Consider the following 24,658-nt stretch of genomic DNA (forward strand, 5'->3'; position numbering starts at 1 on the left):
GCGCCGTGAGGCAGCAGTGCTAACCACTGTGCCACCGTGCCGCACGATATTTCAATCTTATAACAATTTTATAACTGTAGATCCTACTACAGATCACTTAAATTCTCTCCATCCAGTGCTTACTGCTGACTGTAAATTTATTTTATCAAATCACTGCAATGTCTTGATTGCTATAATTTATTTTCATAAACATTAGGAAACCAATTGAATATTGTGTGAAGTACCTGAAAACAATAATAAAAATCTCGCTGCCGCACTATTTTGCTACTATGATATCCAACGTTAAGTCGGCTGCGGAGACTTTTACATTGTGGAAGTGACATATAAAATGGCATTGGTTTTTTTTTGTTACTATTGTCTCCCCTTTTCCCCATCACCAGAAGGTAAAATATTATATATGTATATAAGTTGTACATTTTTAGGATTTTAAGCTGGTTGCAGAGATGGAGGGTTCCATGCAAGGATGAATTTATAAGTCTGAAGAGAAAAGTCAAGGCTGTAAGGCAGAGAAGCTATTTGGCTAAAATCAAGCATATTGTGGCAGGAATTCAATTGGATTAGGTTTGTTTATTGTTATGTGTACTGAGGTACAGTGAAAAATATTGTTCTGCATGTAGCTCAGACAGATCATTCTGTACATAAATAATAGGGCAAACATAAAATGCACAATATAAATACATAGACACCGACCGGCATCAAGTGACGCCTACAGGAGTGTAATGCAACTCGTAGAGAAGATGTGTGAAGAGATCAGATCAATCCAAAAGAGGGTCTTTTAGGAGACTGGTAACAGCAGGGAAGATGCTGTTTTTGAATCTGTTAGTGCGTGTTCTCAGAATTTTGTATCTCCTGCCCTATGGTATAAATTGGAAGAGTGAGTAAACTGGGTGGGAGGGATCTCGGATTATGTTGCCCACTTTCTCAAGGCAGCGGGAGGTGTAGACCGAGTCTATGGATGGGAGGCGGGCTCGCGTGATGGACTGGGCTGTGTTCACGACTCTCTGTAGTTTCTTACGGTCTTGGGCCGAGCAGTTGCCATATCAGGTTGTGATGCAGCCAGATAGGATGCTTTCTATGGTGCACCTGTAAAAGTTGGTAAGAGTCAATGTGGACATGCCGCATTTCCTTAGTTTCCTGAGGAAGTACAGGCGCTGTTGTGCTTTCTTGGTTGTAGCGTAAATGTGGGTGGACCAGGACAGATTTTTGGTGATGTGCACACTTGGGAATTTGAAACTATCAACCATCTCCACCTTGGCCTCATTGATGCAAACAGGGATGTGTACAATACTTTGCTTCCTGAAGTCAATGACCAGCTCTTTAGTTTCGCTGACATTGAGGGAGAGATTGTTGTTGTAACACTACTCCACTAGTTTCTCTATCTCCCTCCTATATTCTGACTCATCGTTGTTTGAGATCCAACCCACTACTGCCGTGTCGTCAGCAAACTTGTAGATGGAGGAGCCAAAGAAACAGAGTATCCAGAGTATCAAATAACATAGTAGGGCATTAGCTAGTGATCAAGGCCACATAGGAAAAACAGTAAAATATCAAAATTAATGGCAGAATATCTGAATTCTCAAAGCATTCGTAGCAAGATAGTTGAATTAATGACACCAATAGGGATAAATAAGTTTGATCTAATAGCCATCATTGAGGTGTCGTTGTGACCAAGGTTGGGAACTAAATATTCTAGCACATTTGACTTTCAGAAAAGATAGGCAAAATGGAAAACGAGTTGGGGCAATCATGATGAGGTAAAGGTAGTAGATAGAGAGAATCTTAGCTTAGAAAATCAGAATGTAGAACTAGTATGGAATAAGTATCTAAGGAATAGTAAAGAGCTGAAAATACTGGGGTAGTTTATAAGTCCCTTGACAGCAATGAAATGTTGGACAAAGTATAAATCAGGGAATTAAAGGAGCGTGTAATGAGGATGATACAGCAATAGTGTGTAATTTCCATGTTTTGTATAAACCGAGCAAATTAATTTGGCAAAAGTGGCTTGAAGAACAAGTTTACGGAATATACTTAATTTTCTAGAACAATACGTAAACGGACCAACTCGGTCTCCATATGAGGAGATTTTTTTCTAATGGTGACTGCTCTTCAGGTGATTGAAGGAAGATTTCTATTACTAGTCAGAAGCATTTGTTTTACCTTTTTTATCCCCTCATCGATTCCATGCTGAGTATAATTCCACAGGGACGGTTCCCCTCTGGCATATGACTAGGGTGCTTGTTACCTGTGTTAGCCAAGATGGTAAGTGCAGCTAAGTCCAGCTCTGTTCTCATCCAACACCTGTACATGTGCTTTTCCAGCAGCTGATATTAAATAACATGCAGGAGCAGAAACTGTATATCTCCCCTACATTATGGATACATTATTGCTGATCAGGATATTGCAAATCTCCAATTTGGCATTTTAACCAAAGATTTAGACTATATACTTTTTAACAGAAACAATCTCGTCAGTTTTGGAATTCTGTTGGCACTTAAATTTCTTGTTCATGTGTCAGGAGTGTTTGGCTGTCAGTGCAAAGGTATCCCACTCCTGACTTATTTTACTGGGTTAAGACGGGAGTAATTACCAAATTCCCACTACAGCATTAACCTTGTGCTGGTAACTCACTAATGGAGTATTTATGAAAAATGTGGTTAACACGTGAATTTAAACAGATGAGTCACATAAGAGCAAGTGGCTGCATATATATGTAAGTATATACACACTATGTAAATATTGTGTCAGGATTTGTGGGTGGCACCGTGGTTAGCGCTGCTGCCTCACAGCGCTAGGGACCCGGATTCAATTCCGACCTTTGGTCACTTTTTGTGTAGAGTTTGTACTTTCTCTCCAAGTCTGCATGGGTTTCCTCTGAGTGCTCCGGTTTCCTCCCACAGTCCAAAGATGTGCAGGTTAGGTGGACCTTAGTGTCCAGGAAGGTTAGGTGGGGCTACAGGGATAGCGTGGCGGCATGGACTGAGGTAGGTTGCTCTTTCAGAGGGTGGGTGCAGACTCGATGGACCAAATGGCGTCCTTCTGCACTGTAGGAATTCGATGAAAACGCTTCAGAAATAGTTTGACATTTTTGTCAGCCTTTGGCATTGCTGTAAAGGTGAGGAGAAGGAAGAATTAAATGGAAAGAGATCCAATATGTAGGCACTATCTTACCTCCCAGTTGCTGAATGGCAAAGTGGATCTGCAGCTTGATGTGATAAAAACAAAGAGGATTGTATCATTTCATATTCTGGTACATCTCCCTTCCTCCCTTCCCCCCCCGTCTGCCTATCAGGAATTTGAAACCAAGTTCAAATGTTTGTCAACACGTGGATGGCTTCAGTAATGCTTTGCACTCTTGAGAACTTGCTATCTGTGAAAGATTTTGTGCGCTGCTGAGTTGGTGACACCTTTCCACAAGTGTTTCCTCTTCCAGACAAAGCTTATGCCACTTAGGTTTATCTAAAAAATATGTTTATTAAACATTTTTCATAAACACAATCATACAAAACAATTAACCAAAGTTACACAATAAAAGAACGAGACTAACAAGCAAAAGCATATATTAACCCCCAAAACCTAAACTGGAGCCCCTAACAACTGACGGTGACGAGCTAATTAAAAAAGGAAATGAATGGCTGCCATCTTGGGTAGAACCCTTCTACCGACCCTCTAATAGTGTACCAAATGTAAGAAAAACATGAGGTCACCCAACCAAACTGAGGCACTGGGTAGAGTAGGAGACCTCCACCCAAGCAGAATACGTCTCTGGGCTAGCAATGAGGCAAAGGTGAGGACATCCGCATTCACCCCTGTCTGAAGCACCGATGAGTCTGATACCCCAAAAATGGCCACCAGCGAACATGGACCCAAATCAACCTTGGGTATCTCTGATATGGTGTTGAAGAAAGAGGCCCAAAAGCTTACCAACTTCGTGCAGAACAAGAACAAAGTGTGGTTAGCCGCCCCCTGAGAACAACATTCACACTTGTCCTCCACCCCAGTGAAAAATCCACTCCTCCTTGCTTTAGTCATATGCGCCCTGTGCACCACCTTGAGTTGAATCAGACGTGACCAAGCACATGAAGACGTGGTGTTGACCCTTTGAAGGGCCTCCCTTGATACCTCATCATCCAGAATGGGACCCAACTCATCCTCCCATTTCGCCCTCACCTCACTCAACGGAACAGACTCTGCTGAGTGGATAGGGCCGTATATGCTCTAAATAGTTCCCCCCTCTCCCCAACCAGATCGGGCCAAAGACAAAATCGCTTCAACAGGGCGGTGCCAAGGGAAATTGCGCCAAAGATTGCCAATCTGGAAGTATCTGAAAAGACTGGAACAAGGCAGTTGGAATTTCTTTGCCAGCTTAAAACTAGCAAACCTCCCCTCCACAAATAGATTGCCAAACCCTTCCCCTCCCATTACTTAAATGTAGGGGATGGTTTAGCACAGTGGGCTAAATAGCTGGCTTGCAATGCAGAACAATGCCAGCAGCACGGATTCAATTCCCGTACCGGCCTCCCTAAACAGGCGCCGGAATGTGGCGACTAGAGGCTTTTCACAGTAACTTCATTAAAGCCTACTTGTAACAAGTGATTATTATTATTATTATTATTGACTAAACCCGCTGGCAGGAAAAGATGGTTATTGCAGATAGGGGCTAGCGACGACAGAAGATGGAGCTTAAAATGCTGCCTGAACTGCTTCTAGATTCTCAGAGTGGACAGAAACGTTTACCAGCGAGAAAGGCAACAATGGATTACTATTGCACCAAGGCTAGAACACGGATGGGAGCTCACCTCTATTTGTGCTCATATGGAACCAGGATCACTGAGCCACAACATTATCTTCTGAATACTGGCTGTCCAATAGTAAAATAATAAATTGGGTAGAGACAAGCGCCCAGACTGCCTATTGGAGCAAAGCCCCACATATCCTTGGAGTTTTATCCGCCCAAATAGAGGACAACATCAATTTATTGACTTTGACAAAAAAGGACTTGGGGAGACATTGAAAAAATCTCGGGAGTACGTTCATTTTAAGTGTGAACCCTCCCGCCATGAACAGCGGGAGATTATAATAATATAATAATCTTTATTAGTGTCACAAGTAGTCTTACATTAACACTGCAATTAAGTTGCTGTGAAAATCCCCTCGTCGCCACACTCTGCTGCCTGTTCGGGTACACTGATGGAGAATTCAGAATGTCCAATTCACCTAACAAGCACATCTTTCGGGACTTGTGGGTGGAAACTGGAGCGCCCAGAGGAAACCCACGCAAACACTGGGAGAACGTGCAGATTCCGCACAGACAGTGACCCAGCAGGGAATCAAACCTGGGTCCCTGGTGCTTTGAAGCAACAGTGCTAACCACTGCGCTACCTTGCCGCCCATCTGTAAGTCTGACTTGACACCATCAACCAGACTAGTGTCATTTAATTATTTTTTTTAAAGTATTTTTTTTTGTGCCAAATTTTCAAAATTTTCACAATACAAAAGCAACCCCAAACAAACAAAACAAAACAACCCCCCTCCCCAAATGTTCTATAAAATTCAACCGGGACCCATCGGGCCCAGTCACCTTCCTTGCCTGCATCCTGCAATCGCCACCTTCACCTCCTGTTTCCCCCACCGGCTCCTCCAACCCTGCCCTTTCTTCCTCTCCCAGCCTTGGGAACTCCAACCCATCCAGAAATTCCCTCATCCCCCGGTCCATCCGACCTATGCAGGTCCCTATAAAATTCCACAAATACTCTATTAATCTGTTTCGGAGTCACCATCCGCTTCACAGCCTTATCCTGTACCGAACTATCTCGCTCGTCACAGCCTCCCTCTGGAGCTGATCGGCCAGCTTACGACCTGTCTTCTCCCCATTCTCGTAAACAGCCCCCCTCACCCTTCTCAGCTGACTCACCGCTTTCCTGTGGACAATAGGTCGAACCTCGCTGGCAATTCCTTCCTCTTTGTCAGAGACCTACGTCAGAGTCCCCCGCATACCTCCCATCCACCTCCAAAATCTCTTCTCTCAGTCTTTGACATTCCTCCCTATCCACCTTAGCCTTGAACAAGATAACTTCCCGCCCTCAGAGCCTCCCAAACCACCGACAGCAAGACCTCCCCATGCAATTAAATCCCACGTCCTCCCTGATCACCTGACAAATCATTATCACAGAAGCTCCGGTCCGCTAACAACCCCAACATCCATTCTCCATCCAGTCTGTGGGTTACAACCTTCTCCAAAACCACATCATCCAATGCGAAGCGTGATCGGAAATCACGATTGCTGCGTACTCCGAACCCTTAACCCCAGCCAATAGCACCTTTCCCACCACAAAAAGTCCCCCCACCCCCACTATTAAACCATGGGTATCCAACTCTGGGATGGCACCCGCTGCCCTCTTCAGTTTGCCATATACGTTCGCCAGTGCCACCAAGCTTCTCTCTAGAGTACCAGTCACTATCACATACCTGTCCCCCTGGTCTGCCACCACCTCCTCTATCTGATACCTCACCCTCTTGCCCACCAATACCCCTACCTCTCCCTCCCCCAGCCCTATTGTCAAACCTTGAGTGAAACACCTGACTCGCCTAAGCCTCACCTGATCCTCCACCCTCAAATAGGTCTCCTGCAGCATTACCACATTGGCCTTTAAGCTCTTCAAATGTGTGAAAACTCTTGATTTCTTCATCGGTCCCCTTCACGCTCCACGTCGTTATTCTGACCGGGGGTCTCTCACCGCCTGCCCTTCCAATCGACCATCAACATAACCCCTGCCCTTTTCGCCTGACCTGCCCCATCCTTTTGTTACTGTCGAACCCTCCTCTTCCCACTCTCTCCCAGAATCACCCATCCACTTCCTCTTGCAAACACCTCTCCCAGTATCGATCCCATCCCTCCACCTTTCAGACCTCGCAGGCTCATCGAAACCTGTTCAACCAGGTTCCAACAACCGTGGCCCATCCCTCCCCACAACATTCCCGTTCACGAGCCAATCTTCTCTTGCTGGTGCGGAGGCACCTGCCTGAGTCCCCCTCCTCCCATCCCCTTCTTCAGTGACCTGGCCCTGAAAAAACAGTATAAAACCATGCCCCCAGAAATAAAACATAAATCTAAAGCCCAATACACTTGTAAAACAACTATAAACAAAGGTAAACTACACCCCCCATTCAAAAAAAGCACAAAAGTCATGCAACCCCTCCATCAAATACAAAACGAAAAACAGAGAAAAAGAGAGATAAAGACAGAGCATAGTCCCCATCCCCTCAACCCAAGTCTCAGTCCCATTTCTCATTTCAGTCCCAGTCCTTCACAAATTCCTCCACCGTCTCAAAATAGAAATCCCTCGAATTGTACGTCACTCGCAACTTCACAGGATAGACCACTCCAAACCTCACGCCGTTGCTGTACAGTGCTGTCTTCACCTGCCCGAAGGCCGCCCACATCTCGCCAACTCCGCCATCAAGTCCTGGAATATTCGTTTACCAACGCCTTCCCATCTCACCTCTTGCCTCTGCTTCGCCCAATTCCAGACCTTCTCCTTCACATGAAAGTTATGGAAGCAGATTATGACCGCCCTTGGTGGCTCATTTGCTTTCGGTTTTGTCCTGAGCGACCGATGTGCCCTGTCTAACTCGTATCTGGAGGATTCTTTCTCCTTCCCCGATCTGCCAGCATCTTCGCAAAGTATTCGGCCGGCCTCAGGCCCTCCACTCACTCTGGCAGGCCCACGATCCTTAGATTTTGCCGCCTTGACCTGTTCTCCGGGTCCTGCACCTTAGCTGTTTGTTGACTTCCGCCAGGCTCCGCAGCTCCTCACCCATTGAGGTGAACTGGTCACTGTGTTGCTGCGACAGAGCCTTCTCCACCCCCTTCAGCTTCGCTCCTTGCTCCCGCACCTCGACCAATGTCTTCAACATTGCCGCCTTTACCAGGGCAATCGCCTCCTCTACCCACTCTTTCATCTCGGCCATCATCTCCCTCCGCAGCACCTCCATGTGCTTGACGAACTGCCTCTCAAATTCCCTCGACATCACCTCGGTCAGAGTTTCCATTGTGAGGGAGCGGCCCCACAAAGCAACCCAACCTTCGCCATCTTTAGTCCCAATTTACTCAACAGCGTTCCTTTGCTCACCCCTATCTAGCATCCCTTGAGTTGTATGTCACTCGCAACTTCACAGGGTAGACCACTCCAAACCTCATGCCGTTGCTGTACAGTGCCGCCTATCTGGCTGCATCACAGCCTGGTATGGCAACTGCTCGGCCCAAGACTGCAAGAAACTTCAGAGAGTCGTGAACACAGCCCAGTCCCATCACACGAACCCACCTCCCATCCATTGACTCCATCTACACCTCCCGCTGCCTGGGGAAAGCGGGCAGCATAATCAAAGACCCCATCCACCCGGCTTACTCACTCTTCCAACTTCTTCCACCGGGCAGGAGATACAAAAAAAACCCACGCACAAACAGACTCAAACAGCTTCTTCCCCGCTGTTACCAGACTCCTATATGAACCTCTTATGGACTGACCTCATTAACACTACACTCCTGTATGCTTCACCCGATGCCGGTGTTTATGTAGTTACATTGTGTACCTTGTGTTGCCCTATTATGTATTTTCTTATCTTTTCTTTTCATGTACTTAATGATCTGTTGAGCTGCTCGCAGAAAAATACTTTTCGCTATACCTCGGTGCACGTGACAATAAATAAAAATCCAGATCCACATCCCCTTCTTTCCGGTGCCTTTCTTCTGGGTGTTCGATGTCACACATCTTCATTATACCTGCCCACACCAGCTCATTCAAAAACTGCTACTGAAACAGGACATAAGTTCAAAAACTAGAGCCTCGAGCTGGAGCCACCTAACATGCAACCTCCACCTACGTGCCACCACCGGAAGTCTTCAGTGTCATTTAATTGGCAGAATCGCCAAGCAGAAACTTGTAGCCAAGTTCCGCACACATGAGTCTAGCCTCAACCGGGACCTTGGATTCATGTCACATTACATTCACCCCCCACCATCTGGCCTGGGCTTGCAAAATCCTACCAACTGTCCTGGCTTGAGACAATTCACACTTCTTTAACCTGGGATTACCCCTCTCTCTGGATCTGTAAAGACTTAATTACCTGCAAATGCTTGCATTCAAAGTATCGTCTTGCATCTTTGACTTTGTCTATATATATATGTTTCTGGAACTTACCTCTTCATTCACCTGAGGAAGGAGCAGTGCTCCAAAAGCTAGTGATTTGAAACAAGCCTGTTGGACTTTAACTTGGTGCTGTAAGACTTCTTACTGTGCTCACCCAGTTCAACGCCGGCATCTCCACATCACACTTAACAGAGGACCTCAGCACTACCACAATTGGTTCCATTGCTAAAGAAAACAGTGGCGGAGATAGTGGACACTGTTATCTCATGCCCCTGGAAGTAGCCAGAGTTCAGAGCATTGGGGGTCCTACACAGTCATCAATTCCAGGAGATAAATAAACCTGTGCCCAAATATGAACCTCCCAAGAATCTCAAATAGATATTCCGACTCCACTCTATTAAAGGTCTTTTCGCATCTCAGGAAACTATCACCTCCGGTTTCGGCACCGAGGAGGGGAAAAGGGCAACATTTAGCAGGCAACGTATTTTGGCCGACGATTGCCGACCCTTAAAGCCTGTCCTATCCTCCAGGATCATCTCTGGGAGGCAGGGCTCCAACCGCAGCACCAGCACTTTAGCAAGTAACTTAATATCCGCATTTAAGAGTGGTATAAGTTGATACAATCCACATTCTGTTGGGTCTTAGTCTTCCTTGAGAATCAAGGAGATAGAAACCTGTGTGAGGGTAGAGGGTAACAAATTCAGGGATAAGGAATCATTAAACGTATCCAGGAATAAAGGTACTAACTGCTTCACAAATTTCTTATACAAATAAATGGGAAAGCTATCGGGCCAGGGGCTTTACCAGTCTGCATCAACCCAATGCATTTCATGATTTTGTCTGGGCCCAATGGGGATTCCAACTCCTGGCTCCTCGCCCCCTGCATAGCTGGGATGGAGGCAATCCAAACAGTGAGTCATGACCGATTCCTCAGCCGGAGGCTCCGATTTATGTAGACCCCAATAGAATGATTCTAAAGCTGCATTAACCCGAGGAGGGGAGGGGTAACCAGGCTGCTGCTCGAGTTATGTACCTGTATGATTTCCCAGCATGCCGTTTTTAACTGGTGAGCTAAGAGGTATTCATAAAACATACCTCTTGAGCGTCACAGCTGGCCCACCGCACTGTTGACAGTAGCTTGAATTGAGTCTGCAGCTTTTTCCTACTTGTCAACAACTCCGAGGTTCGGACAAGTGAGTTCTGGTGGTCCGCCTCAAGAATGGAGTCCACCAGCCTCTGCCACTCTGCCCTCGCTGTCTTCACCATGTACATTTTATTGGAGATAATCTCCCCCATAAGGGCTACCTTAAGGGCTTCCCACAGCGTAGATTGACTCACTTTTATTAAAGTTTATATATTCCCCAATAGTGATGGACATGCGTTCACAAAGTTACTTGTCTGTTAATAATGTTGTGTCCAGGACTTCCGGGTGCGGCGATGACCAGCTAAGTCGCACGTTTCGGCAGCTCCCGGTGGAACGGACTTTTGGGCTCTTAATAGGAGCCCCATCAGCAATTTTAACGGCAAATAACACTGTGCGGTAATCCAGAAGGGAATCCCCCCCCCGGACACGGATGGAAAAAAGAGAGGAAAGTAGCCGGATTGCGGTGGATCCTCAAGAGCAGCGGCCAGGAAGGCAGGCACAAAGCAAGATGACGTCGGAAGAAGGCAGTTTAATATGGGGCCCTGACCAACAAGAGTTCCTGTGGCGTTGCGTGATGAACTCAAAAAGGCGATGAAGAAGGAGCTGTTGGCCCCGATATTACAAGCGATTGAGGGGCTAAAGGAGGAGCAAAAGACCCAGGAACAGGAGCTTCGGGTCGTGAAGGCAAAGGCTGCTGAGAATGAGGATGACATACAGGGCCTGGTGGTGAAAACGGAGATCCACGAGGCACAACACAAAAGATGTGTGGTACGGCTGGAGGTGCTGGAGAACAATGCGAGGAGGAAGAACTTAAGGATTCTTGGTCTTCCCGAAGGCACAGAGGGGGCGGACGTCGGGGCATATGTGAGCACGATGCTGCATTCGTTAATGGGATCGGAGGCCCCGATGGGTCCGCTGGAGGTGGAGGGAGCCTATCGAGTTATGGCGCGAAGACCGAGGGCTGGAGAAACTCCTCGAGCAATAGTTGTGAGATTTCTCCGATACAAGGACAGAGAGATGGTCCTCAGATGGGCCAAGAAAACTCGGAACAGTAGGTGGGAGAATGCGGTGATCCGCGTGTATCAAGATTGGAGTGCGGAGGTGGCGAGAAGGAGGGCAAGCTTTAATCGGGCCAAGGCGGTGCTGCATAAAAGGAAGGTCAAATTCGGAATGTTGCAGCCGGCGTGACTGTGGGTCACACATCTAGGGAAACACCACTATTTCGAAACGACAGACGAAGCATGGACATTTATTGTCGAGGAGAAGCTGGAGTGAGCGGGCCAGAAGAAAAAGAACGTTTGGGACAAAGGGGGGGGGGGGGTGAATTTGTGGGATGAAGGGGGGAAAAGGGGGAAGAGAAGACTTCCCAGATTGTTAAACGTGCGACCCTGTAACTTCTCTCTCTTCCCCATGTCATGGGGGAGGGGGTGAGGGAGGATGAGGAGCTGTGGGCGCCGGCCATTGGGGGCGGGGCCAAACGGGGAAGCGCGGGCTTTGTTCCCGCGCTATGGTAATCATGGCGGGAACAGGGAAGCAGGAAAGAGGGGGCCTCGCACAGTGTGAGCCGAGGTCACGGGGGGAAGCAGAGGTCGGCCAGAGTTTGCTGACTTCTGGGAGCAACATGGGGGGTGCAATTACGCTAGTGAGGGATCTAGCGGGGGGGGGGGGGGTTAACTGGATTGCTGCTGCTGGGGAGATGGGGGAGCTGGTATGGGAGGGGGGGGTCGGGGCGGGGGGGCGCCGCCTGGGGGGGATACAGCTACGTGGGAACCGGGTGAGGAGCTGGATTGAAAAAGGAAATGGCTAGTCGTCAAGGGGGGGGGGGGTAAAGAGCCCCCCAACCCGGTTGATCACGTGGAATGTGAGAGGGCTGAACGGGCCGATTAAGAGGGCACGGGTACTCGCACACCTAAAGAAACTTAAGGCAGATGTGGTTATGCTTCAGGAGACGCATCTGAAGCTGACAGACCAGGTTAGACTTCGCAAAGGTTGGGTGGGGCAGGTGTTTCATTCGGGGCTAGATGCAAAAAACAAGGGGGTGGCCATACTAGTGGGGAAGCGGGTAATGTTTGAGGCAAAGACTATAGTGGCAGATAGTGGGGGCAGATACGTGATGGTGAGTGGCAAACTGCAAGGGGAGGCGGTGGTATTGGTGAACGTGTATGCCCCGAACTGGGATGATGCCAATTTTATGAGGCGTATGTTAGGACGCATCCCGGATCTAGAAGCGGGAAAGTTGGTAATGGGTGGAGACTTTAATACGGTGCTGGACCCAGGGCTGGACAGATCGAGGTCCAGGACCGGAAGGAGGCCGGCTGCAGCTAGGGTGCTTAAGGATTTTATGGAGCAGATGGGAGGAGTAGATCCCTGGAGATTTAGTCGACCTAGGAGTAAGGAGTTTTCGTTTTTCTCCTATGTACATAAAGTATTTTCACGAATAGATTTTTTTGTTTTGGGAAGGGCACTGATCCCAAAGGTGTCGGGGACGGAGTACACGGCTATAGCCATCTCGGATCATGCTCTACACTGGGTGGACCTGGAGATAGGGGAAGAAAAACAACAGCTTCCACCCTGGAGAATGGACATGGGATTATTGGCAGATGAGGGGGTGTGTTTAAGGGTGAGGGGGTGTATTGAAAGGTACTTGGAAATTAATGATAATGGGGAGGTACAGGTGGGAGTGGTCTGGGAGGCACTGAAGGCAGTGGTTAGAGGGGAGTTGATATCTATTAGGGCACATAAAGGAAAGCAGGAGGGTAGGGAAAGGGAGCGGTTGTTGAAAGAACTGCTGAGGGTGGACAGACAATACGCGGAGGCACCGGAGGAGGGAATATACAGGGAAAGGCAAAGGCTACATATAGAGTTTGACTTGTTGACTATGGGTAAGGCAGAGGCACAATGGAGGAAGGCACAGGGTGTACAGTACGAATATGGGGAGAAGGCGAGTAGGTTGTTGGCCCACCAACTGAGGAAAAGGGGAGCAGCGAGGGAGATAGGGGGGGTGAGAGATGAGGAGGGGGAGATGGAGCGGGGAGTGGAGAGAGTGAATGGAGTGTTCAAGGCATTTTATGAAAGATTATATGAAGCGCAGCCCCCGGACGGGAAGGAGAGAATGATGTGCTTTCTGGATCAGCTGGAATTTCCTAAGGTGGAGGAACAGGAGAGAGTGGGGCTGGGAGCACAGATTGAGACGGAGGAAGTAGCGAAAGGGATTGGAAGCATGCAGGCGGGGAAGGCCCCGGCACCAGATGGATTCCCAGTTGAATTCTATAAGAAATATTTGGACTTGCTGGCCCCGCTACTGATGAGAACCTTTAATGAGGCGAGGGAAAGGGGGCAGCTGCCCCCGACTATGTCAGAGGCAACGATATCGCTCCTCCTAAAGAAGGAAAAAGACCCGCTGCAATGCGGGTCATACAGGCTCATTTCCCTCCTGAATGTGGATGCTAAGATCCTGGCCAAGGTAATGGCAATGAGGATAGAGGATTGTGTCCCGGGGTGGTCCATGAGGACCAAACTGGGTTTGTGAAGGGGAGACAGCTAAATACAAATATAGGGAGGCTGCTAGGGGTAATGATGATGCCCCCACCAGAGGGGGAAGCGGAGATAGTGGTGGCGATGGATGCCGAGAAAGCATTTGATAGAGTGGAGTGGGATTATTTGTGGGAGGTGTTGAGGAGATTTGGCTTTGGGGACGGGTATATCAGGTGGGTACAGTTGCTGTATAGGGCCCTGATGGCGAGCGTGGTCACGAATGGACGGGGGTCTGACTATTTTCGGCTCCATAGAGGGACGAGGCAGGGATGTCCTCTGTCCCCATTATTGTTTGCACTGGCGATTGAACCCCTGGCCATGGCACTGAGGGGTTCCAGGAAGTGGAGGGGAGTACGTAGGGGGGGAGAAGAACACCGGGTATCTCTATATGCGGACGATTTGTTGCTATATGTGGCGGACCCGGCGGAGGGGATGCCAGAGATAATGCGGATACTTGGGGTGTTTGGGGATTTTTCAGGGTATAATCTGAACATGGGGAAAAGTGAGTTATTTGTGGTGCACCTGGGGGAGCAGAGCAGAGAGATAGAGGATTTACCGTTGTGGAAGGTAACAAGGGACTTCCGGTACCTGGGGATCCAGATAGCCAAGAATTGGGGTATATTACATAGGCTTAATTTAACATGGTTGGTAGAACAGATGGAGGAGGATTTCAAGAGATGGGACATGGTGTCCTTGTCATTGGCAGGTAGGGTGCAGGCGGTTAAAATGGTGGTCCTCCCGAGATTCCTTTTTGTGTTACAGTGCCTCCCGGTGGTGATCACGAAGGCTATTTTCAAAAGAATTGAGAAGAGCATTGAGTTTTGTGTGGGCTGGGAAGACCCCGAGAGTGAGGCGGGGATTCTTGCAGCGTAGTAGGGACAGGGGGGGGCTGGCACTACCGAGCCTAAGTGAGTACTACTGGGCCACCAATGTTTCAATGGTGTGTAAGTGGATGGGAGAAGGGGAGGGAGCGGCGTGGAAGAGAATGGAGAGTGCGTCCTGCAAGGGGACTAGCCTGCAAGCAATGGTGACGGCGCCGTTGCCGTTCTCACCAAAGAAATACACCACAAGCCCGGTGGTGGTGGCTACATTGAGAATTTGGGGGCAGTGGAGACGGCATAGGGGAGGGACGGGAGCTTCGGTGCGGTCCCCGATAAGAAACAATCATAGGTTCGTTTGGGGAGAATGGATGGGGGATTTGGAGCATGGCAAAGAGCTGGGGTAGTACAATTAAGAGATCTATTTGTAGATGGGACGTTTGCGAGTTTGGGAGCGCTGACGGAGAAATATGGGTTGCCCCAAGAGAATGCATTTCGGTATATGCAATTGAGGGCTGTTGTGAGGCAACAGGTGAGGAATTCCCGCAGCTCCCGACGCAGGAAGTGCAGGATAGAGTGATCTCAGAGACATGGGTGGGGGACGGTAAGGTAGCGGACATATACAGGGAGATGAGGGACGAGGGGGAGATCATGGTAGATGAGCTGAAAAGGAAATGGGAAGAAGAACTGGGGGAGGAGATTGAGGAGGGGCTGTGGGCAGATGCCCTACGTAGGGTAAACTCATCGTCCTCGTGTGCCAGGCTAAGCCTGATACAATTTAAGGTGCTACACAGGGCGCATATGACTGGAGCACGGCTTAGTAAATTTTTTGGGGTAGAGGATAGGTGTGCGAGATGCTCGAGAGGCCCAGCGAATCACACCCACATGTTCTGGTCATGCCCGGCACTACAGGGGTTCTAGGTGGGGGTGGCGAATGTGCTTTCGAAGGTGGTGGGGGCCCGGGTCGAACCAAGCTGGGGGTTGACTATATTTGGGGTTGCAGAAGAGTCGGGAGTGCAGGAGGCGAGAGAGGCTGACGTGTTGGCCTTTGCGTCCCTTGTAGTCCGGCGCAGGATATTGTTAATGTGGAAGGAAGCCAAACCTCTGGGTGTGGAGACCTGGATAAACGATATGGCAGGGTTCATAAAGTTAGAACGGATTAAGTTCATGTTAAAGGGTTCGGCTCAGGGGTTCACCAGGCGGTGGCAACCGTTCGTCGACTACCTCACAGAAAGATAGAGGGAATGGAAAAGAAGTAGTTAACAGCAGCAACCCGGGGGGGGGGGGGGGGGGGGAGGAATCGGACGGACTCTCAGGGATGTTATTGTACATGTATAGGTATTTGGTATATGTAATTGTATATTGGACTGTTGGACTGTAATTTTGGAGAGTATTTATTTTGGACTTGGCAGTTGCCATTTAGTTTTGTTTTTCTTTTGTTTTTGTTTATATATATATTATTTATTTATTTGTTTAAAACTGGCCACGGCTATTTATATTGCTTTATTGTTGTGTAAAAGAAACACTACGTATTGTTATGTTTGGCCAAAAAACTCGAATAAAATATATATATTTTTTTTTTAAAAAAATAATGTTGTGTCCAACCTCCATGGCAGACGCTGGGAGGGACCTGACTCTAGGGCCAAATCAACAAATGGCAGGGCATCGTCTAGAATCATAATCGCTGAGTGGCCAGCCACCACAACAGAAGGGAGGAGTGGCCTATCCATCACAAGAAAATTGATCAGCGAGTACACATGTGAGAAAAATGAAAAATCTTTTATCACCTGGGTTTAAAAAGCACCATGAATCTAGCCCCTGATGCCGTGCCTTTCCATTTGAAGTCACGATGCTCTCTCACCCACCTCGAGATCCGCTCTTTCTCTTTGAAGCTATGAAACATCACTATTACCGTCCACAGTGGATCCTCAGGATGAGGTGTGTGCCGGAGTATACGATGGGCTCGGTCGACCTCCGGAGGGGACATGAATCCATCCTCCCCCACCATCTTCCTGAACATCTATGCAAAGTATTCTGTCGGCGTTGAGCCTTCCATTCCGTCTGGAAGCCCCGCAATTCAAACATTTTACCTCCTGGACCGATTATCTAAATCATTTACCTTGGCCTTCAACAATTTATTCGCTTCGGCCACCAGAGGCATCCCCGCTTACAATGAGGCAACCTGAATACTGTGTCTCTTATGGACTGACCTGATCAATGCTTCACTCCTGTATGCTTCACCCGATGCCATTGTCTATGTATTTACATTGCGTACCTTGTGTTGCCCTATTATGTATTTCCTTTTTATTTTATTTTATTTTTGTGTACTAAGTGATCTGTTTGAGCTGCTCGCAGAAAAATACTTTTCACTATACCTCGGTGCACTTGCCAATAAACAAATCCAATCCAATCTCGAAAGGGCCACCTCCATGTCTTTTATCGTGGCTCCAAGGGCTTTCATGGTTTCTTTTGGTCTTCTCCAGAGCAATCCGGATGAGGGCCAAGGCCTCTTCCATCGATTGCTGGAGGTCCTCCGACACAACCCATCAGTGCTTATTGAATTCTTTTGCCAAGGTATTCGAAAGTACCACAGCCGTTAGTGGAGTGGCCGGAGCCCCAGAGGCTGACTCTGCCAACAAACTCTGAGAGGCCTCCAATTCCATAGACGAACATCTACTGTCTGCCTTTTTTCCCCTGACCTTTCTGGGCATTTCTCCTATGTAGGATCCATATCCCATTAATTATAGGAAGGCAGTGGCATAATGGTATTGTCACTGAAGTAATAATCCAGTGACCCAGGGTAATGAGAGATTCTGGAGATCTGGGTTCGAATCCCACCAGGGCAGATGGTGAAATTTGAATTCAATAAAAATCTGGAATTAAATGTCTAAACATGACCATGAAACCATTGTTGATTGTTGTAGAAACACATCTGGTTCACTAATGTCCTTTCGGGGAGGAAATCTGTCACCCTTATCTGGTCTGGCCTACATGTGACTCCAGACCCACAGCAATGTGGTTGATTCTTAAAATGCCCTCCATGATCAGCAATAAATTGACGCCACATCCCAGGAATGAATAAAGAAAAAGAAATGTGGGTTTCCAAAAGAAAATACCCCCTGTAATTAAGAGAAAAGGGCAAAAGGTGCAGTACTCTCGCGGGAGCCACCTTTGCATGCCTTCCTCCCTTCTGTCACTTTCTTAATCCAACCATTGATAGCAGTTGCATTTTCGGTGTCAGTGTTACTCCACCGTTGTTAATCAACCTCCTAATCCTTATGATCAGAGTATGCTCTTTCCTACCCAGTAGTTATTTAAATATAGCAAGAAATTGGATCAAACCGAGAACTTTGTTCTCTCCACTCAAGGATAATTAAATATATTGCATGCTGCTATGTGATCTCCTCAACTTCAGAAGGGCAGAAGAATTCATACTATCAGGTCATAGTTCAGGCTGTAACCTAAACCAGTGAATAAATAGTACTCAGTACAAACCATTTATTAGTAGTAATAGCAAAGTTTACAATGCACTATGTTAAAATTACAGACATTTTTGAGCACTTTAATTGACTCTTGAAAGGTTTAGGTTCCATCATTAGCAGAGTCTCCTGACTACTGAGCTCAAACAGCCAAATATAAGTCTGATTCCCCTAGTATCTTGTCTGTTCGAGACTACAAAGAATTAGGACCATGTCCCTCCCTCAAGTCTGTATTAAAAACAGATATAGTTGTCAACTAAACATATTAAATTAACAAGACCCAGGACGTTAACCACATGAGATGTTTGCATTTAATGGAATGTTTTAACCTGTTGAATAATTTGAGATGGGTCCCAATCCAAGCGTAATGGGAGCAATCAACCTTTGAAAATAAGGCAGTAGAAAAATGAACTGTATATTAATTAGCAGGTATGTTTCCTGCAGCCTGAGAAATAGTCCGCAGTAACCACCGTTAGCCATTTATGTGCTCTGACCAACCAAAACAAAATCCAATAAATTAAATGTTTCAAAGTATCTGTTCATCAATTCTAGTTGTGGATCGGTGAAAGGTTTGATTTCCATTCGTTCAGGATATACATTTCGGAAGAATAAAATCACGGAATGGTACTGTATGGAAGGAGGCCATTTGGCCCATTGAATCTGTGCTGGCTCCCTGGAAAAGCAACTCGCCCAGTCCAACTTCTCCACCCTGTTCCTGTCGTCCTGCAATTTATTTCCCTTCCAGATAATTATGCAGTTCTCTTTTGAAAGCCACGATTGAATCTTATCTCTTCCACATTTTCAGGCAGTGCATTCCAGATCTTCACGCCGCACAAAAAACCTTTACCTCACATTGCCTTTTTTTTTCTGCCACTCGCCTTAAATTGGGTTTTTCACCTTTCGGCCAATGGGAACAGTTTCTCTCTATCTACTCTGTCTTGGCCTCTCATGATTTTGGCCACCTCTCAAATCTATTCTCAATCTTTTCCCTGAGGAGCCCCAGCTCCTCCAATCTACACATGTAACTGAAGCCTCCCACTCCTGAAACCACTTTGTGAATCTTTTCTATACCCCTAACCAATACCTTCACTTCTTCCTGAAGGTATGGTGTCCAGAATTGGATTCAACCTGCTGTTGAGACCAAACTCGGTATTTTTAAATTGTTTTAATCCTAATATAACTTTGCAAATCATAGTTATTACACATATGATTTGATCATGTGTTCTCAAATTTTCGAAGTACCCGATAAATCAATTACACATTAAAAACAGTACAATTTAGATTGTCTTTTCAGTGAATATTTTTGCAAATCCTGAATGAAACATACCTTTATACTAAGGGAGGAGGATATACTTGCCTTGGAGGGTGTGCAATGGCAAGTCACAAAACTGATTCCTGAGCTGAGAGTGAGTAGGCTATATTCCCAGAGTTGATCTAACTGAACCAAGCCTGAAAGGGCTTGATAGGGTAGACGTTTGGAAATTGTTCTCCTGGATGAACAAGGGAGGGCAAAGTTTCATAAATCACAGTCTCAATTGTCCATTTAAGACTGAGATGTGAATTCCTTTACTCGGAGGATTATAGTTTTTTAAAGATTTTTTTGTGGCTGCTCAGTTGTTGAGTATGTTCAAGGCAGAGACCGATAGATTTTTGCATACCAAGGTGATTAATTAATATGGGGATAGTGCAAGAAGGTGGAGTTGAAGCTAGAGATCATGATTGTATTAAATGGTGGAATCACTTCAAAGGACCACATGACCTACTCCTCTTATTTCTTTTACATTTTTCAACCAAAACAACATAAATCATAAATCACAACTTCTTCTGAACTGAAGCACACACATGTTTCCCTCATGCAGTGTAGAGAAAATGTGAAGGAATTTAAGGTAATATTTTACTTGCATTTTCACAGTCATGTACTGGAAACAATTTAATGGCTTTAGAAATGCATTTGTGATTTCTATTATACATATTTGCAGTGATGTGCAGTTAAAAGTTCAAATTAAAATTGGCACTATTTATGGGTAGTGCCTTGACTAATTTGACCTTAGACCGTCTTAATTTTGCACATGTTTAGGCAGGGCTGATTATAGAATTTCTAAAATATTTAATTTATTATTTTCCAATTAGAGGCTGATAGTGACTCAGAGACAGACACAGATGGATCAGATGAAGAAGTTAAGGAACAAGATAAGGCCGAAACAGAGAATGAAGAAGAAATTCCTCATAAATTAAACAAAACTGATTATTCAAGTCACACTTCTTCCAGTCAGTCAGCCCATTCAACACCCATTAGCCTCCATGTATTGAAGACTTCAAAGTCAGCACCTGGCTCATTGGCATCGGAATCTACATCGCTGGCCTGCACAGGGACCCCGTCGTCTTCATTTGCACCATCTGGTAATATTTACTTTTTCCATTCCATTTTCCTTCCCTCTTTTCCTAAAGACAACAATTTCTTGTTGGGATACATTTTTGAGGGGTGCCAAGCATCCTGCAGTACCTTTCTATTTTTTATGTGGGCTTAGAAAATGTCTGTTGATGAGCAGTTCAACCACTTATAAGTTGTGGGGGCAGGGGGAGCCGCAGTATCACCGGGAAATACAATCCTGTCCTTCCTTATTTCTACATTTGTACACTTACATGTGGGCTGTTGACAATGATCAGGGTGTGGAAAAATTGGCCAGTTACTCACTTTTTAAACCGAGTAGTTGCGACCCGTTATAGTGTCCTTACTGTTAAAATCTTAATGCAGCACATAGTAGGTAGATATGGATGAAACTTGGGCTTTTATTTGTCAGCATGCATCAGCTGGTTAAATGATTGAGGAGCTGTATCGTTAGAGGAATGATTGTTTCTTTTTTGTTGGGAGCATTTTCATTATTCAGTAATTGCTGTAGTATTTACATCAAATTTTTTTTTAAATTCTGTAGTATAGTGCATATGTCATCAATTTTTCAAAATATTTTGGGTATAATGGAAGAAACTTGGTTTATCTGTAATATTGCCTTTTTGGTACATAAGTTGATTTGGTCTGTCTTGCGGACGATATTGGGGATTTGAAGGTAGGATGTCTGTGCAATGGTGCATCGCATTGGTGCACACCAATGTGACTCTGTTGCTAAACTAAGACATTATTATTAGAGGAGATGGTGGCGGACATCTTGGGGAGGGCCCGAGGGGGAGCGAGGAGTGGACCTGGAGGGGCTGGCTAAAGAGGGGCTATCGCAGATCAGTGAGAGGGGGGGGGGGGCAGGGCGGCATGGACCTCCCCTGACCCGGTTAATTACGTGGAATGTTCGTAGTTTAACTGGCCTGGTCAATCGGCCATGCGTTATTGCACATTTAATGAGTTTGAAGGCGGACGTTATGTTTGTTCAGGAGATGCACCTGAAGCTGGGGGGCCAGATGAGGCTATGGAAGGGTGGATTGGGCAGGTGTTCCACTCCGGGTTGTATATGAAGACGAGGGGGGTGGTGGCACTGATCAGAAAAAGGGTGACCTTTTGAGGTCGGTGGAATTGTAACCAATCCAGGGGGTAGGTATGTGATTGTTAGCGGGAAGCTAGAGGGGAAGCCTGTAGTGCTAGTGAATGTATATGCCCCAAATTGGGATGATGTGGCTCTTTTGAGGCAGGTTTTGGGAAAGATTCCAGACCTGGACACGCACCAGCTGATTATGGGGTTATGTGGGGAGATTTTAATACGGTTCTGGACTCTGGGTTAGATTGGTTCTGCCTTAGGTCCCTGAGGGTTTTGGCTACGGCGAAGGAGTTGTTGGGGCTCATGGAACGAAACGGGAGTGGGGGGGTGTGGTGCTTTGAGAGGTCAAGGGCAAAAGAGTTTTTGTATTTGTCGCACGTGCACCGGGTGTACTCCCGGATTGATTTCTTTATTATGGGCAAGCCGTTATTGGCGGGGGTGGTAGGATCGGAGTATTGGGCGATTGTTGTGTGTATCATGCGCCGCATTGGGTGGATTTACGGGTCGTGCAGTGAAAAGCTCAACTGCCGCAGTGGAAGTTGGATGTGGGTTTATTGGCAAACAAGAGGGAGTTTGCAAGAAGGTGTGGGCGGCCATCTGAAATTATGTGGAGCTGAGCAATGCTGAATCTCTACACTGGGAGGTGCTGAAAGTGGTGGATAGGGGGGAATTTATATTGATTCGAGTGCATAGGGAGAGAGCAGAGCGGGCTGTGAGCTGAGGTTGATGGAGGACATTCTGATGGTGCATTGGAAAAATTCAGTGGTACCTGTGGAAGCATTGTTAAAGGAGAGGCAGATGGAGTTTGGGCTGGTGTCCACGGAAAAGGTGGTGGGACAACTGCGTAGAGCCAGAGGGGCGGGATATGAGCATGGGGAGTATGTGAGCCGAATGCTTGCACATCAGTTGAGGAAGCAGGGGCAGCGAGAGAAATTGGAAGGATGAGAGATGAAAGGGGCATGGTGGTATCGGATCCGAATAGGGTGAAGACTGTATGACTCGGAGCCCCCAGTGGGGGATGAAGGGATGAGGCGGCTTTTTGGATGGGTTGGCGATCCCTAGGATTGAGGAGGCGAAGGTGCAGGGCCTGGAGGCCCAGATTAGATTGAGGGAGGTGATGGATTGTGTGAGGTTAATGCAGGTGGGAAAGGCCCTGGGCCGGTGGGTTCCCAGGCGAGATTTATAAGAAGTTTGGGTTGGCGCTCAGGCCCCTGTTAGTTTAGATGTATAATGAGTCGAGGGTGAGGGGAGAGCTCCCCCGTCCCATGCTGTCTCAGGCTTTAATACCGCTCATTTTAAAGAAGGGCAAATTCTGGTGCAGCGTGAATCGTACTATCAAATCTCGTTATTGAATGTAGATACAAAGTTGTTGGCAAAGCTGCTTGCGAATTGGATAGAGGACTGAGTGACTGGGGCAATAGGAGAGGATCATTTGGGGTTTGTGAAGGGGCGCCAGCCATCGGCGAATCTACGGAGGCTGTCTAATATTATTATGATGCCTTTGGGCTGCCGAGAAGTGGAAGTGGTGGTGGCAATGGACTCTGAGAAGGTGTTTGATCAGGTTGAATGGGTGTATCTGTTTGAGGTTTTGGGGCAGTTTGGGTTTGGGCAGGGGTTTGTGGATTAGGTTCAGCTGCTGTATAAGGCACCTAAGGTGAGTGTTCAGACGCACAAGGTCAGCTAGGATTATTTTGGGTTACACCGGGGGACGAGGCAGGGGTGCCTGCATTCTCCGCTGCTCTTTGCCCTGGCAATTGAGCTGCTGGAAATGATGTTGAGGGAATGGTGGGGAATTGAGTGGGGGCGCGGGGTCGAGCACCAAGTTTCTTTGTATGCAGATGACCTCCTGTTGTATATTATGGACCCAGTTGGGTGCTTCGATAGGATCATGGGGCTTCTGGGGGAGTTTGGCCGTTCTACGGGGTACAAGCTGAATATGGGGAAAAGCAAGGTGTTCCCAATTAATGTACAGGTACAGGAGAGGAGGCTGGGGTAATTGCCGCTTCAGCTGGTGGGGGCAAGTTTTCGCTACATGGGGATATAGGTGGCGCGGAGTTGAGCCCAGCTGCACCAGTTGAACTTGGCACGGTTGGTGGAGGGAATGAAGGCAGACTTTAAAAGGTGGGTTGTGCTGCCATTGTCTTGGGAGGGTTGGGTACAGATGGTGCTGCTGAAATTTTTGTTTGTATTCCAGAACCTCCTGATTTACGTTCCTAAGTTTTTTTAGAAGGTTAATGGGATGATTTTGAGGTTTGTGTGGGGAGGCAAGGCTCCACAGGTTTGGAAGGTGTTCATGGAGAGGGATCGACCTGGGGGTTGGGGTAAACATTGCTGAGCTTGTTGAATTACTACTGAGCAGCAAATATTTCAATGGGTAGAAAATGGATAGTGGAGGAGTGGTCGGCCTGGGGCTGGATGGAGCGGCCTCATGTCAGGGGCCCAACTTGAGGGCACTGTTGTTGGCGCCCCTTCCATTCTCGCCGGTCAGATACTCCACGAGTCCGGTGATGGTATCAGCACTGAGGGTCTGGAACCAGTGTTGGCAATACGTTGGATTGGAAGGCATGTCGCTGTGGGCGCCGATTTGTGACAATCGTAGGTTTGTGCCGGTGGGATTGGATGCGATGTTCCAGGGGTGGCGGGAGGTAGGGATAGAATGCTTTAGAGATTTGTTCGTGGGAGGGATGTTTGCAGACCTGGTTGAGTTGGAGGGGACGTACCAGTTACCAAAGGGACTAGGTTCAGATATCTGCAGGTTAGGGACTTCATTAGGAAGGAAGTGCCGTTGTTTCTGACCTTTCCGTCCCTGGAGCTGCAGGATAAGTTTCTGTCCGAGGATGAAATTGGGAAGGCAGGGTTGCGGACATGTATGGGGGGCTGATGAAACTGGAGAGTGGTCCCGTGCAGGAGGTCAGGCTCAAGTGGGAGGAGGAGTTGGGAGGGGCGTTGGGGTCGAAGTGTGGAGAGAAGCTCTGCGGGGGCTGAATGCGTCCTTGCCATGTGCTAGACTAAGTCTTATTCAATTTAAGTTGGTGCATAGAGCCCACATGACGGC

The 24,658-nt window shown here is 47.2% G+C and overlaps 1 protein-coding gene across 8 annotated transcripts in view; it reads left to right on the plus strand.

Annotated features, from left to right (window-relative positions):
- Positions 1 to 24,658, plus strand: part of baz2ba (bromodomain adjacent to zinc finger domain, 2Ba) — a 603,362-nt gene that overhangs the window by 346,818 nt on the left and 231,886 nt on the right. For all 8 annotated transcript variants that reach the window (XM_072474620.1, XM_072474664.1, XM_072474673.1 and 5 more), the window contains one exon: positions 20,252 to 20,521. In XM_072474620.1, coding sequence (XP_072330721.1) covers positions 20,252 to 20,521 — 270 coding nt within the window. The remainder of the gene's footprint in view (positions 1 to 20,251; positions 20,522 to 24,658) is intronic.

Source organism: Scyliorhinus torazame, chromosome 2 (genome assembly GCF_047496885.1).
Source record: "Scyliorhinus torazame isolate Kashiwa2021f chromosome 2, sScyTor2.1, whole genome shotgun sequence".
Lineage (NCBI taxonomy): Eukaryota > Metazoa > Chordata > Chondrichthyes > Carcharhiniformes > Scyliorhinidae > Scyliorhinus > Scyliorhinus torazame.